Source organism: Columba livia, chromosome 6 (genome assembly GCF_036013475.1).
Source record: "Columba livia isolate bColLiv1 breed racing homer chromosome 6, bColLiv1.pat.W.v2, whole genome shotgun sequence".
In the NCBI taxonomy this organism is placed as follows: domain Eukaryota; kingdom Metazoa; phylum Chordata; class Aves; order Columbiformes; family Columbidae; genus Columba; species Columba livia.
The window spans coordinates 29,858,510-29,873,731 of NC_088607.1; the positions used below are offsets into that span (position 1 = coordinate 29,858,510).

The 15,222-nt window shown below is 37.4% G+C and overlaps 1 protein-coding gene across 7 annotated transcripts in view; it reads left to right on the forward strand.

Moving 5' to 3' along the window:
• WAPL (WAPL cohesin release factor) overlaps positions 1–15,222 on the forward strand; it is a 144,591-nt gene that overhangs the window by 89,029 nt on the left and 40,340 nt on the right. For all 7 annotated transcript variants that reach the window (XM_065067746.1, XM_065067744.1, XM_021297294.2 and 4 more), the window contains 2 exons: positions 4,531–5,580; positions 12,851–12,969. In XM_065067746.1, the coding sequence (XP_064923818.1) occupies positions 4,531–5,580; positions 12,851–12,969 (1,169 nt within the window). The remainder of the gene's footprint in view (positions 1–4,530; positions 5,581–12,850; positions 12,970–15,222) is intronic.

Here is a 15,222-nt window from a genome sequence, read left to right on the forward strand (position 1 = left end):
ACTTAATGAAAAAATAACATTGACACATCTTAATGTCAAAATTATCAGAGATGTCCAGCTGAAGGATGTAGGTGTCTCATTGCTAAAGAAAATCAATTTAACTTCTTTAAAAAAAATCATTAAGAGGCAAAATCTGGACTTGCATCCTTCCTTTTGTACATGATTTTAAAAATGAAAAGACAACAGGTAGTCCCATTATGGCTACTTATGTTAGCCAGAAAGCATTTTGTGTTCTCTTGGATACATAGAATAGCATTTGTTCCATCTAGTGAGTGCTTATATTAAGCATGTATTTTTTAAAAAAGATACGAACAGAATGTTCTCTTTATACCCATCTAGTCTCAATGATATAATTAGTTTAGGTGTGCATTTGTTTAATGTTTAAAGGTTTATTACTGAAAAAGCAAGGGTTGATTGCCGAAAATGCAGTGGGATTTTGAGAAGTCAGTTACATTTCCACTGTTTGAACATTTTTGTATGTCTAGAGGACTGTATGTCTAGACTACTATATTATATGAATTGAATATAATGCATTGTATGACTTTGAATTTTTATGGTCATCTTACAAAGGTTACTTGCAGCAGCCATCTTCATAGTCACTTAAATACAGCTTTATGGAGTTTGGTTGTGTGCATCTCTGTGTGTGTAAAAACATCTCAATGTGTTTGGTGGGAAATAAGAGAATTTTCACTTTTTTTTTTCCCAATTTATGAGCATTCCTTAAGACTAGACATAAACTAGAGCATAAAATAAAGCAAGAGCTTTGTATAAGTGTGTGTTTATCAGTTAACATTTGATTTAGACTTGCCAGTCATTTAGACTGACTCCCTTGTATTCTGGTAATAAAGTTCTAGAGATTTAAACAGAAAACAAATCATGATTACTACAGCAGATTGTTATGGGTCTTAGGAATATTGTACTAGCACCTGGCAGGGGGGAAAACCCAGCACTCTCTGGTGGATTATATAGTCATATGCTGTTGCTGAGCTGAAATTACTTGGGAGACTTATTCTGGTATTTGAGCCCCAAAAGAGCCTAATTGCAGTTAAAATTGGGAGGAGAAATTAGATGCTTCTTTTGAACTGCAGAATATCTAATAGTTCAAAATTAGTTCATTTTCTCATCTCTTCTCTGTGTTTTCTGTATCTGTAAATAAAAATATGTTTTGTGTTTCCTGCAGTCATGCTAGCTTCTGCTGTAATAGTTACTACAGATAAATATTGAGGTTATTGAGTTGCTGGTATTGTACACCTTTGGGCAATTAGCAAGTGATTTGCAGTAATTTCTGGTGTAGAAGCTTCAGTCTGACAGCTATTGACCCACTGATGAGCTGAAAACAGTGTCTTGACAAAGTGTCCTTTGAGAAGTTATTCCTCTAAATGTCTCTGCTTGGTTTTCCATTAATGCATTACGATGACCCGGTTTTAAGGCCAAACTTTCTACCTGGTGTACAGTAAACGCTTTCCTGGTTACATTTTTCATCAGCCTTGCTTATTATTGGAGATGGAAAAACCTCCCTGCTGCCATTAAGACTTCTGAAGTACTGGCTGGTTTAAAAACCACCACCACACCTTTTTCCAAATAGTTGATTAATGTATCTTTGGACACAGATTGCTTGGTAATTTTTTGCCTTTTTTTTTTTTTTTTTTCAATGCTTCTGATGTATATGAGCTGTATATATTTTTATATATTATTGGCATCTTCAGTCTGTTTTCCAGGCTGGATGTGTGGATCATGTTTTCTGCTTGAGAGTACAGTCTGTAGCTGAAATAATTATTCAAGCTGAGACTATGTGAAATTAAATTTCGGCTTTTTTTCATCTCAGAACAGATTCCTGAATTATTTGGCTCTTGGGTTGTAATGTGCATATGCACACATGTATTCTGTTCCTTCCCTGGGAAGATGAGATTTGATTTGGTCCTGGATGAAACGTGGCTCTTTAAAATCCCAGCCTTCCTTAGGATGGGAAAACCATTCCCTTTCCAGATACACAGACAGAAACATCTTATTAGCAATTCTGTATTGTTTATTAAACCAAGACAGGCGTATTTTAAATATACTTCCAATATTGCTTAGAGTTTCATTAATTCAAGTAAATATGCACTAAGATATGTAACAGTTAGTGGTGAGGCTACAAAATAGTGTATTTTAGCAAGAAAGTCTGAGAATTTTTTTAGCTTAATTTGCTGGGTTTTGTGCCCAAGTATTATGGTAGTCTTCAGTTGCACAATAATATTAAGCATATGGGAAGGAATAAGGAACATATTGTGCACTGTCAAGCTCACTCTTTGATTATAGGAAGGTTAATTTTGTTTAGGCCTGTTAGATTATCACAAGCGTGAGATTGAAATGGGAATAACAAGATTTATTGTATAATGTATTGATACTGAAAAAGATAAAACAAGGTTCCATCACTGAGATGGCTCAGACTAAATTCTTTGGGGAATTTAGTTCTGCATTTCATAGATTCTGTGAAGAGCTTTTTTTGCATTTCTGGCTGAGTATGGAAACTTGTATGGCAGACCTCAGCTGGACTCCAAAAAGCTCAGATGCCGTTTGTGAGATATTACTTATCCTTTCTCCCTGAGGAATTTCAGCTAGGATTAAACCAATTTCCTGCAAAACATGACTTGGTGGTGTTAATTTCTTTAACAGAATTTTCTGCTTGCACCTTAGAGTTCTTTTGTAAACCATATGTGCAAAGATGTCATTTAGACGATGCTGGTTCATTTTGAAAACAAGCGAACCCAAGTCCCTGGAACAATACCAGTGCTCGCTTTCCTCATCAAGATGGTTGAAACCTTTTGGTCAGTGCTATGAAACTTCTGTGCCACTTGGGTAAAGGAGCTGCTGGAGTTTAATGCAATCGGGGCTAATGCTGAAGGATGCTGAAGCCTTCATTTTACTGATGAATTCAGGAAGCATTTGCCACCTAACAAATTTGAACCGCAGGCCTTGCATTCTGCCAGTGCAGCCTCTTTTATTACTGGAGCTTTCTGTATCTGTTTCTTCAAAGCATGTTCTCTTCTAGCATCTCCTTTTCTACTTGTCCCTGTCCCAGCTGCTTCTGTTTCTCCGGTTGATCTCATCCTGTGCTACTCTTCTATGCCTCAGGGCTTTCTGCATTCCAGTCATATTTATCTTGCAGTCCTGGCCCAGGCAGCCGGTACAGAGAGCGCTGATAGCGATGGCAGACACCTTGGCTCCCGTGTTCGCTTAGACTGTCTCTGAAATGTCAAAGAAATTTCTGCTCATCTTGTTTCCAGGAAATAATGTACTTGTATTTCTGGGTATCTTTGTGTGTGTTGATGTGCAACAGCAGAGTATGGCAGATGCAATCTTCGTGAAACTAGTACTAAATCTGCTGAACTTTTGTTGGTATTCCCTGTGAACCTGTGATGAGAGTTGCATTTTCTGTATTTCTTCTGGAAGTCCAAATATTTTAATTTGAAGCAGAAAATAAAATAATAATTGCTGAAGTTGTTCACTGTTCTGGGTACATTGATTAAATCTTGTGATACAATTTGTAACAGGGACTGTAGCATTTGTAGTACAGATATGTTAGTGGATTACTTTTGCTGGTTTTAATAGCTGTACAGTTACTGCATTAGGCAGTGAATTATAAGATAATTTTCAGCAAATTTACTTGAATTCATTGGTTGGTTTTGTGGCCCTTGCTGATTTTTTTATTTCTACTGTGATGTCTCACTACAATTTAGTTCTTAGACCAGGAATATCTGAAGGAGCAGCTGTAACCTGCCTATGGATCCCCTTTCCTCACTGCAGTAGGCTGCTATAATGCCTCTTGGAGTATTAAAAACATTGAATATATGCAACTTAGCTAACTCATTGATTCGTACATGTTTTGTGTTTCCAGTGATATTACCTGCTCTTTTCAAGTTCTGTGCAAAAGCAAAAGGAACTGCAAAGTAGGGCATCTGAAGCAAATGAGCTGCTAAAATCTATATCGCAAATCTTTCATTTGAAACACTAGAGTAGTTGCAATAGCTTGATGTAAACAAGGCTTTTGTGGGGGATATGTTTGCATAAGAATACAATACAACACTTATAGCCTGTGTACAGGAAGGAATTCTTTTTCTTGTATAATTAGAAAATGCTTTGTAATAGCTCTTTATGCACTGTAACTCATTTGTGTGTGAAACAGTGAATGATGATTGACTTCACTGAAAATTTTGCTGCAGACTTTTTCTCCTTTTTTGTGTAGGTTGTGTAGATAAGTGGTTGTATTTAGGGTTTACTATTGTTTTTTTCCATGATGCACATGTTTTCTAAGTGATGCTTATTTCATGTTAGTGTATGTTTTTGCTAGAAATGGTGAGAAGATTTTATTATAGCAAAAATTTTTAACTGGAAGAATTAAAAAGTATAAACCAGGACAATAAGGACCTCCTTAATGTTTTTCATAATTGAAAGCTGAATGTTTGCTGTTAGTTTGTCACTTTCTAAAGTTGCCCATGTGATTTTTTTAATGATACCTTTTAGTAATAAATTAATATTTTTTTTTTCTAGATAAAATACAGAATTTGAATGAAGATAATGAGAAGAACAGTCATTTCATCTATGAGAATGCTGAAGACAGTAACAAAACCAATGCTGAGACTACAGACACTTCTGGACACAACATTGAAGCCAAGGACTTGCCTGATACTTGGGACTCCCACATGGCAAAACCGTCAGACTCTCCATCAGAAACATCTCAGACGAAGGGGCCACTAAGAACTCACTTGTATGAATGGGAGGATGAAACCGAAGACACCAGAACTGGAGAGTATGTATTGGGCTTTGACAGTGAACATCTCTCAGAGATGAAGAGCAAGGATGAGGAGTGTGATAAAGAAGATACTGAAAATCCAAAGGAAGCCATTAGTGAAGAACTTGTGCAACCTATTCCTAGGCCAAGCAACTGTAGGACATATTGTCGATCCAACAAAGCAAAACCGCAGGGGGCAGCAAATTTTGACAAGCTAATGGATGGCACTAGTCAGTCTTTATCCAAAGCAAACAATGAGTCAAATAATGATGGTCTGAACCCAGCAAGAAAAGCATCTTTAAGTAGTGGGACCAGTTTTAGGGGGACGGTTGGACGGACTAGAGACTATACTGTTCTACATCCATCTTGCTTGTCAGTTTGTAATGTTACTATACAGGATACCATGGAGCGAATCGATGAATTTACCACAGCAGCCCCTACTGACCTGGGAGAAGCTGGACGCTTAAGAAAAAAAGCAGACATCGCTACGGCAAAAACTACAACCAGGTTTCGACCAAGCAATACCAAATCCAAAAAGGATGTCAAATTAGAATTTTTTGGGTTTGATGATCAAGATGAGGGAGGGGGAGATGAAGGTGCCTCTAGAAGTTGTGGGAGTTCCAATTACAAAATCAAGTACTTTGGGTTTGATGACTTGAGTGAAAGTGAGGATGAAGATGAAGAGTGGCAGGTAGCAGAAAGAAAAGCTAACAAAAAACGAAGTAGAACTGCACCACCATCTTCACTACAGTCAACTTCTGATGGCAACGAGAACTGTTCCCAGGATAGCCAGCTCAGTACTCACACAGGTAAGCAGAACTCTTCTGGAATACATACTTAATATAGAAATTGAGTGGACCTTTGTATTCTGTTCCTTTTACAGTATACCTAGGTGTTGGTTGAACAGGACCACTGATTTGAAAAGCTAACAGTTAAAATCTCTTATTTCTGTGTTCCTGTCTGCTGTTCCATAGCTGTCTTGAAGTATGCTTTATACCCCTTGACTCTTGCCAGAGGTAGAGGGTGTTTTTTTGTTGGATTTTTTTGAACAGAAAGTTCTTACCTTTTTGTTGTGTTGAGCATACCTGTGCCTAAAAGGCAGACAGACACCTTCCCGCAGAAGCTTCCCATCAACCCAGAATTACGGAGCTGATTGCAGAAATTTAAGTAGCTCTTAGCAATTTGAAATATGAATTTCCTTTTGGTGCTTTTGAACACATCTATAAACTTTTTAGACCTTTCTCATGTTCCGTCTTTTGATGTATTTCTGGTTTTGTATGTCTGCTTTAGTGTACAGCTTTCAAATATCTCCATCTCTGCAGAGGTGGTGCATGTCTATATATGTGTGTACACACACACACACGAGTAAAACTGTTCATGCAGAATTTGCTGAGCAAGTTCTGGTGTTTTAGTGCCTTTGAAAAATTAGACTTGGTTGGTGGTCATTTGGGCCAAGGTTTAGTTGTGTGAAGAAGAAAAGGAATAACTTTGAAAGATTTCTTGTAGCTTTTTCTTTTTGAAAAAGTCTAGTGCCAAAGAACCGTGCATGTTGGAGTAAGTATCTCAAAACAATGCTGCTGTTCTGGGGAACTCCTGGTCCTCGGTTTTGGACCGTGAAGCATGAGAAGTTTTTATCCATTCACTGAAATTGTTACGTATTTAAGACTTTGGCAAGAAGTATTTCATTGTGATGAGGAGAGGGGAGGACTCAAGTCCAGCCTTGCAAATGTTGGAGAAGCTATTTTTCTTTTCCCTGCAAATAGCTTCTGCTAATATAATCCAGAAATAAAACTTCATAGGGAAAGATTTTCATTTCTATATTAGAATTACAGTGGTCTCTCAAACCAGAAACGCCTGTGAGCCTTCTAATCAAAGGTAGATGTAACTGCTGGGTTTTTGGTAAGTGCTGACAGGGCCAAATTGATCCTGATGTTGTATGAGGAGATTGTGTTTTCAAACAAAAAGATCTTTTGTTTATTTTCATTAAAATTAATTGTAATGAAACACCTGCATTCCAGCCTCTTTGGAAAATGAATTTAACTTACAGTGCCACTTAAGAAATACTTCGTCTGAGTCTCTTTCTCTGACAAGTCTTTGTTCAGCCATTTATTCCAAGGGAAAAAATTGCTTCTGCAGTTAATGCAGCTGAGATGCTGACCCATCAAATAATCCTTTCAGCTGCTGTCCTTCGGAGTCTCAAAATATCTCCAGTTTGTTTTCAGCACTACATTCACCGAGGAGGCCATTATACTCCGAGGTATGAGAGATTATTTCTCTGAAATATTTCCTGAGAGATTCCCATGGCAGAGAGAGATATAAATTTATGTTTTGTTAGGTTTTTTTAAATATACTTCTCGGGTAAGAGTGACTTCTTGGTGCCTCTGCTGAGAGATGGTTCTGCTTTATTTGCATCTCTTTTGCTCCCCTGATTCCTGGTTTATGTTGCCATAGCCAGGTGAGCTTTAACTTGCATTTTTTTCTTCTGAAAACGGAAGGTGTGAAGTTATTTTCTAAGCTGCAGCATGTTCCCTAGTTAATCCAGTAGTACAGATTATAAAAATAGGGAGTCTGATATTGCCCTAAAATTTGTAGGACTCCTTGATATATTTCATGCTGTTTTCTCTTGGACCTTTTAAAAGTTTGAGCATCATGATCACTCAGAGCAGCCATATTAGGGTCCTTAAATATAGCAATGCTGAATGAGAGAATATATCAAGGACTTCAGGACTGAAGCCTCAAGTTGTGGTAAAATGTGTGACGTTGCCGTGAGGTATCGTCTTTACATACTGAAAAAAAAGTGACTTCTGCATCTGTAGAAAACGCCGGTTTTGAATCCAAGTGTCAGGAGACACTTTCAGAACATCTTGCACGACAAAACTTTTTCCTGAAGTCACAAACAGTACTGAGAGGTGCTAATGCTACCTGGGTTCCGCATGTGCTCTTCTTTTCTATGTGGATTTTTTCATTAGTGCAAAAAAATGTAGTGTTCTTGTTCCAGATTGACAGATGCCAGATTGCTTCTCTGCATTTCAGCCCAAGAATGATTTTTGACTTTCTGAGCATAAATAATGTTATACAACATAGTCAGTTTTCCAAGAGATTTGATACTTTCAGTTACAGTCTTAGAAATTTCTTACCATAGTACTGATTCAGTTGCTTACCATAATGTAGGCCTATTTTTATGAAACATTTTAGAATCTTAATATAAAACAACACGCAAAGATTTTCCAACTAAACTGGAAATGGACTGTTCCTTCCAGTATAGTACTTTGCAGTTGAGGGAAAGTCAGTTTAATAATATGTATTTAAATGTTTCTACAAATGAAATTTAGGGAAGCACTAAAGACTAACTGGACAATATTGTTAGTTCTGGAAAAAAATGCAAAGTAGATGAATTCAATTTTAGTTAGACTGTCTTCGCTGAAGTGTGTTTTCTGTTGTTCACTTATGCTATGGAGCAGCCTGCTGAAGCAGAAGCCCCTTTCACTGGTGAGCCTCCCGGCTCTAGTTTGCCACAAAGCCAGGGGCTAAAAGTGCTCAGGAGACTTGACTAGATCCAAAGTGGTAGCTCTGTCATTTCACTAGCCAGAATACGGGATGACTCCAGTAAAGAGAACTTTTTAATACTGGAGGAAACTTACTCCATTACTTGGCTGTGTTAATCAATGAGGAGCTGTATCCAAGAGAAATCTGAACTAATGATGAAGAGTAAGGCTTAACCAAAAATAAGCTTCAGTTTCTAAGAGCAAACCTCTCTATTTGGGACAGTGTTACACATTTGGAAATAACTGAGCTACCAGTTTGTTTCTGTCTTTCTCTGAAGATCCTGCTATGGTTGTCAGTAGTCTGGGTGGTCACTAAGATTCCTAATGTATTTAACTTCCGAACGTGTAGTCTCGGAATACTTTATTTCCTGCATGTTCAACTGGGACACCTAGGACTGTATTAATGCTTGTTTTATTACATTTGACTTTGGCCAGTGCAATAAAATTATTACAGAAAGTGACAGGCACTAAAAAAAATGCCGATTAAAATTAAACATATCCATATCTCTCTGTAGACTGACAAACAGAATAGAGCAGTTGCCTTGAAACCTTCTGCTGAAGGAAGGCCTGAAGATCCATCTTCTCTAACATGCTTATTTTTTTTGCTCACTTCTTCCTTCTCTATATATTTCATAAGCAGTACAGTAATGATGAACTACACTGTTTTTGATTTAAATTATGAACAGTTATCCTGTCATTATAGTGTAAGTATTGCAGCTTCGCTTTGTGCGTTGTCATGCATTCGTTTTCTTTTCCGTGATCAAGATTAGATTTCTATAATCCTTTAGGATAAAACAGCTTTTGTATGTAAGCATCTAGCACTCACTTCATTTCTGGTGAGCAAACTTGCACTATTTTTTTTTTCTTTTCCTTCTTTATATCTCCTCAAAAACTGAATCACCTTAATTGGGTAAATATTTTCAGCCAGTTAAGAGTACATCAAAGTTCTCAGAGGCAGAGTCCTGTTTGGACTTCAAAATCATCTGCACTATTACCCTCAGGCACTAAAATGAAACTGGGTTGTTTTTCCGCAGGAAATTTACTGTGAAGTTGCCTTCTTGGTCTTTGAACATCTTCCCAATTTTAGCTGAGACAGGCAAATTATCTCAAAGATTATAAACGCTTTGAAAATGATTGGATAGGGGAGAAGAGACCTTACATGCTCCGATATTGAGAAAAAGGTCAATATGCTCATCTTTTCTGTGAGAGGGGGTGGCAGCTTCCATAGAAAAGAGAGCCAGTGGAAAACAAGTTTCATTAGTGTCACTGCTTGGGAAACGACTTGTGTCTTTGCCCAGCTCAGTTAATGTTAACAAAAGACATCTCCCCCACACCCTATTTAGTTTACATTTGAAAATCTGGAGTGCTTTTAGGATACCTAGAAAGCCTCAAAGACCATTGCACGAATAAAAGCATTCCAGATAATCTTAGAAAAGCCGTCATAAGTGTTTGATACGCTGGCAACATAAAAAATGCACAATTACCCTGTTTTAAGTAGGAGTTCAAACGTCTTTATCAAGAAGCTTCTTTGAATTTAAAATTACCTAATTTAAATGGGGTAATTCAGGATCACATAGAAGTAGAATTCAATCTAAGAAACTTAGATGATTTTAAAATTGTGGCTTAGTTGATATTGTGCACAATTAATCATTATTAACCACAATAGCAGCTCCAAGTCTTAGCACAAGGCACAAATTGTTGTGCTGATTTGATGGGTGAAAACAGATCTTGTGTCTCTAGAGTGACTTGAATGTTTGTAATTACTGTAATCAAGTGAGTTTACTTCTTGGCTTTTAATCTACATTAGGAGGGTCCAGTTCTGTTTGACTTTCTTTGAGAATCGCATTCAGGGCCTGACTTCTTCAAAAGCGTTTCATAATTTGTAAGGATGTGTATCAAGCAATTTGATTTGGCTCCTTTGATTTTTATATAGATTTGGAACTAGTTTTCCTTTGTTTAAGTTAATGAGTATGGGTCCGTAATATTTTTCCTCTGTTAGACTAAGTTTATCAAAGCATCTTTTAGAGTCAGTTGTTTTCAGAGGGACGGTTCATGTGTTCTTAAGCTCTTTTGCTGACATAGTACAACTAAACTGAAAACAAGTGGGCTGGGATGTGAGAGGCTGGTGCCTTGCAGTGGGTGACCTGCCTGCCCTGTAGCTGCCAAGCTGGTTGAAATATACTGCAATTTAAGAAACTTGGAAGCCTTATTTTAAGAATACTTCCATCCCCCAGATGAGATAAGTTTTGTGTGCTTGTGAGTGCCATTAGAAATTTGCTTGCCTGGTTTGCTTTTGATTGCCTCCCTACCCAGGCACTTGGCTGGTCCTGTGTACTGGATGTGAGAGCACTTGGGATTAGAGTAACTCATCCAACCTGGTTGTATTAGGTTGGTGCAAAAGCAATTGCTGTTTCAGACGGTGAATTTCAAATAATTTTAACTAGGCTAAAACACATCTTTATTAATCAAAATAGAAACCATTACAATCAACACACTTTTGCCAATGAGCAATAAGTTTGGTTCCTGTAGCATAAAAATCTGTGCTTGGGGATTCGACAAACTCTTTCAAAGCATTTTCTGTGTCCTGCTGGTTGTGGAAGTGTTTTCACTGCAAAAAGTTGTCGAGGTGCTTGAAGAAGTGATAGCTGGTTGGCGAGAGGTCAGGTGAATATGGTGGGTGAGGCAAAACTTCATAGCCCAATTCATTCCACTTTTGAAGTGTTGGTTGTGTGATACGTGGTCGGGCAATGTTGTGGAGAAGAATTGGGCCCTTTCTGATGACCAATGCTGGCTGCAGGCATTGCAGCTTTTGGTGAATCTCATCAATTTGCTGAGCAGACGTCTCAGATGGAATGGTTTTGCAGGAATTCAGAAAGCCGGAGCGGATCAGAGCAGCAGCAGCTCATTGAACAGTGACCTTGACCTTTTTTTGTGCGATTTTGGCTTCGGGAAATGCTTTGCAGGTTCTTCTTGGTCCAACCACTGAGCGGATCGTCACCGTTTGTTATACCAAATTCACTTTTTTGTCACATGTCAGAATTCGATCAACAAATGTTTCATTGTTGTGTAGAATAAGAGAAGACAACACTTCAAAATTATGAATTTTTGGATTTTTCAGTCAGCTCATGAGGCACCCACTTACTGACCTTTTTCACCTTTCCAATTTATTTCAAATACCAAAAGACTGTAGGATGGTCGATGTTGAGTTCTTTGTTAACTTCTTGTGCAGCTGTAAGATGATCAGCTTTGATGATTGGTCTCAATGGGTCGTTGTCAACTTGCGATGGCAGCCACTACACTCCTCATCTTCAAGGCTCTCCTTGACTCCGCTGCACTGTCTGTTCATTAGCAGTTCCTGGGCCAAATGCGCTGTTGATGTTGCTGATTGTCTCCGTTGCTTTATGACTCGTATTGAACTCAAATAAGAAAATTACTTGAACTTGCTTCTTGTCTAACATCATTTCTGTAGTCTCAAATAAATATAAAATAAACAGCAAGTAACAGGTCAGTAGCAAAAAACACAAAGTGAGAAAAGCACATGAAAATGATGTATAACATAACCACATTGATTTAAGAAAATATTCCAATATCAAACAACAAATTTCAACAATGCAAAAAACGCATTTACTTTTGCACCAACCTAATATTTTTGCAGTGCAGTTTTCAAATAGCAGCAGCTTCTCTGGAATAGATTGGTTTTCTAAGCTGTTTATCAGATGAAACAGTGCTTTGCTGTGCCTGTCTTCATTTCTGTCTTGAAATTTTTAGTAACTTCTGGGTTGTACCAAGGAAAAGAACATAAGCTGGTCTCCAAGGGGTAATGCTTCAAATACAATGGAAGTTGGTTTTAAAAAAAAAAAAAAAATAGGACAAGAATGTAATTAGATCAGTGATTTGCAGATTTAGAGTCTAAATCTGAGTACTAGAACTACTGTTTAGGCAAGTATTGAATACACTGAAAGGCTGTTTCAGCAGTTACTGCTAGTTGACTCCTTTCTGGGCTGATGACCATATATTTTTTTAATACTGTTTATAGTAGAATAAGCAAAAATAAACAGGCAGCCTTCACGAGAAGTGAAGTAGGGTCAATTCTTTGGTCCTGTAGTTGTGGTGGGAAATAGTCTTCTTCTAAATCTCTTAATCTCACACTTTTGAAGAACCCCATCTCCTGTTTAATTTGCCTGCTGGTCAGAGTTGTAGCAGCAAGCCACAAGTAAGCACATATAAAAGGTAACCTGGGATATACAGGAGTGTAAAATGGGAAATAATAACTTGAAGCTTACACAATGGACAAGAGATGTGACAAGAATTGTGACTGTGTATCTTGTAATGTGTCTTGTATGTATTATGAAAGTCTGGTTGATAAACTTGAGCTCCATTCTGAGCTGTGTTTGGCTTTAAAGCTGATTTTTCTGATGAAGTTGATTATGTTGATTTCAGAAGCTATACACGTGCAATGACAGATGCAAGAAATGCTTGAGCGGTTCAATAGCTTTCAATATGGTTGTTTCATGTCGATATTTACCTTCTACAGATCTTCTGGAGTTCTCAGAGGATGCATCTGGTGTGCCTGAAGGCAATAAGAAATCCACAAACAAACAAGGTGATAAATCTAAGGAAAACACCAGGAAGATTTTTAGTGGGCCAAAGCGGGTGAGTAATAATACTGAGACTAAGACAGGTTTCTTATTTTAATTAACTCTTGGGTATTGATGTTTCTTCCCATACATGTGACAAGGCTTTTGTCCCAGTGTATTTTTGCACTTGAGATAATTTGTTGATTTTTTAAAAATTCTATCTTGAAAAGTAAAACCTTCAAGTGCAAAATTTTGGTCTCAATTACTGGGATCTTGACTCTTCAGATGCAGGTCTGGGCCTGCGCAATGCTAACACACAACCTAGATGCATTCCCTTCTAGATGACTGATAAAGCAAAGCTCCATTAAATGCTGTGTGGTTTGGTTTTGTTTTCTCTCTTCACTCTCCCAAGAAATATGTGTCATTGTGGGATTTAACCTTCCTGAAAGTTTCTAATTCGGCATTGGTATAGTCTTTATAGCATATGGAAAAGGGAGAGTTTTCTTTTAGTTAGGAAAAAGGTAATCTCCAATCCCATCCCTCTATACGCAGACTCAGTAGTACTCAGTATGAATTTGCCCTTTCATACTCTGAATGGAGCTTATTCATTTTGCTGATGCCAAGTGTGGTTTATCTTACCTGTTATTATAGGTTACTCAGTATTTTGAGGTTTTTAAAAATGTCCGTACAGCAAAAATTGTGTTTAGCTATAAGGTGAAAATTGCAGTAGTGGCATCCATGTAATGTCCATTGACTGAAGTTCTTATGACTTGCATGTCCATGATACCTGTTTCTGATGCTTAAGGCCTTTTCATGTGCTTTTTGCCTAACACGCTCCCATTGTCCAGTGAAGAGAGCACCCGTCTCATGGTCGCTGCAATCCAGAACTGGTGTAGTAAGACAGAGAGGGAACTGGAGAGGGAAATGCACTTGTATTTCTCCTTTCCCTTTGAGTTCCATAAGTTTTGCAAGACCTGGCAGTTACATGTTATATTGCAGACTCCCTTTTATATGTGTTCTGAATGTGTTCAGCAGTCTTACAGTCCTAAGAATTTTTTTAAGTTATTTTCCTTGTTATTTTTCCTTAAATAATTCTAATAATAAAACCACACACTATAATTTCTCATACAGGTAGCTAATTACTTGTGTTATATGATAGTTTCACTTGAAGCAATTTAAGGTTTATTTTTGACTTCCAGAACCAGAAGACTTATTACCTCCCAGCTGTGTCGATACACAGGCTGTTTCAAAAAGATTGACCCAGTTTGAAATCATACTGCTTTGAAATTGGGTCCATCTAATTGAAACACCCTGTATAATCATTTTCCATTTGAAAAAGTGGGTTTGTGGGTGGAGGAAAGAGGACAAATTTGTTCTGTTTTTCAAAACATGCGAGGGAATAATTTCATTTGGGAGGACACATGACCAATAAATGTGATGTCCTTTGGAAGAGAAGCATTGCTGCTGGCTGCTTGGGGCCTTTGGACAGAGCGGGGAGCTCTTGGCTGCCCTTTCTTGCCTCTGGAGTTGGAGGTCAGGCTACGGATCAGTGAGGAGGGTCTTTTCAGAGCAGAAATAGTATATCTTGAAGATTAGAGTTCCTCAGCTTCTGCTAATTAAATCATCTTTTGTTGTTGTTGTTTTAAATCAGCTTCCTATCAGTGAATATGTTACATTAGACTGAGAAACAGAAGCACAGGGAATGTAAATTTAACTGTCTTTTTTACTTTTTTCAGTAGCCTGAGACAGCTGTTGGTGTTCTAGTAAGCGTGGAATATTTTTTAATGTTTAAATATTTACATGCTTCAAATACTATTCTCTAATAGCATTTTATGTGTTTCTTGTTTAATTTTAAACAATAAATACTTGAGGATTTATATGAAAACTGCTTTAATTAATTTTGAGTGTATATATCATGATATTTTGTGTAAAAAAAAAAAAAAACCAAAAACCTTACAGCAGTATCATACTATATGGGAGAAAATGGTTTCAACTCTAGAAAATCCTCAGTTGGGAATAATAATTCACGTGAGGTGAGAATTAAACAGCCTTTTTGACCCTGTAGTGATATAATGGTCCTAGAAGTAGAAATTGCTGTAATTGCGTTCAGATTTTAAACTCTAAAGTTCTCTAATCGTACAGCTGTTACTTGGAGTTACTAAAAAAAACCTGTAAAGCTTGTTCTGATGATAATTAGAGACGTTATAATTATCTTCCTAAACTATAGATCTAGACTCTTAATCTCAGTTGCATCTTAAGGGAATTTTCATTCTGGGAATGACAAAAATGAACTGAAGGTATTGACCTGACCATAACTAAGTGATCTTAA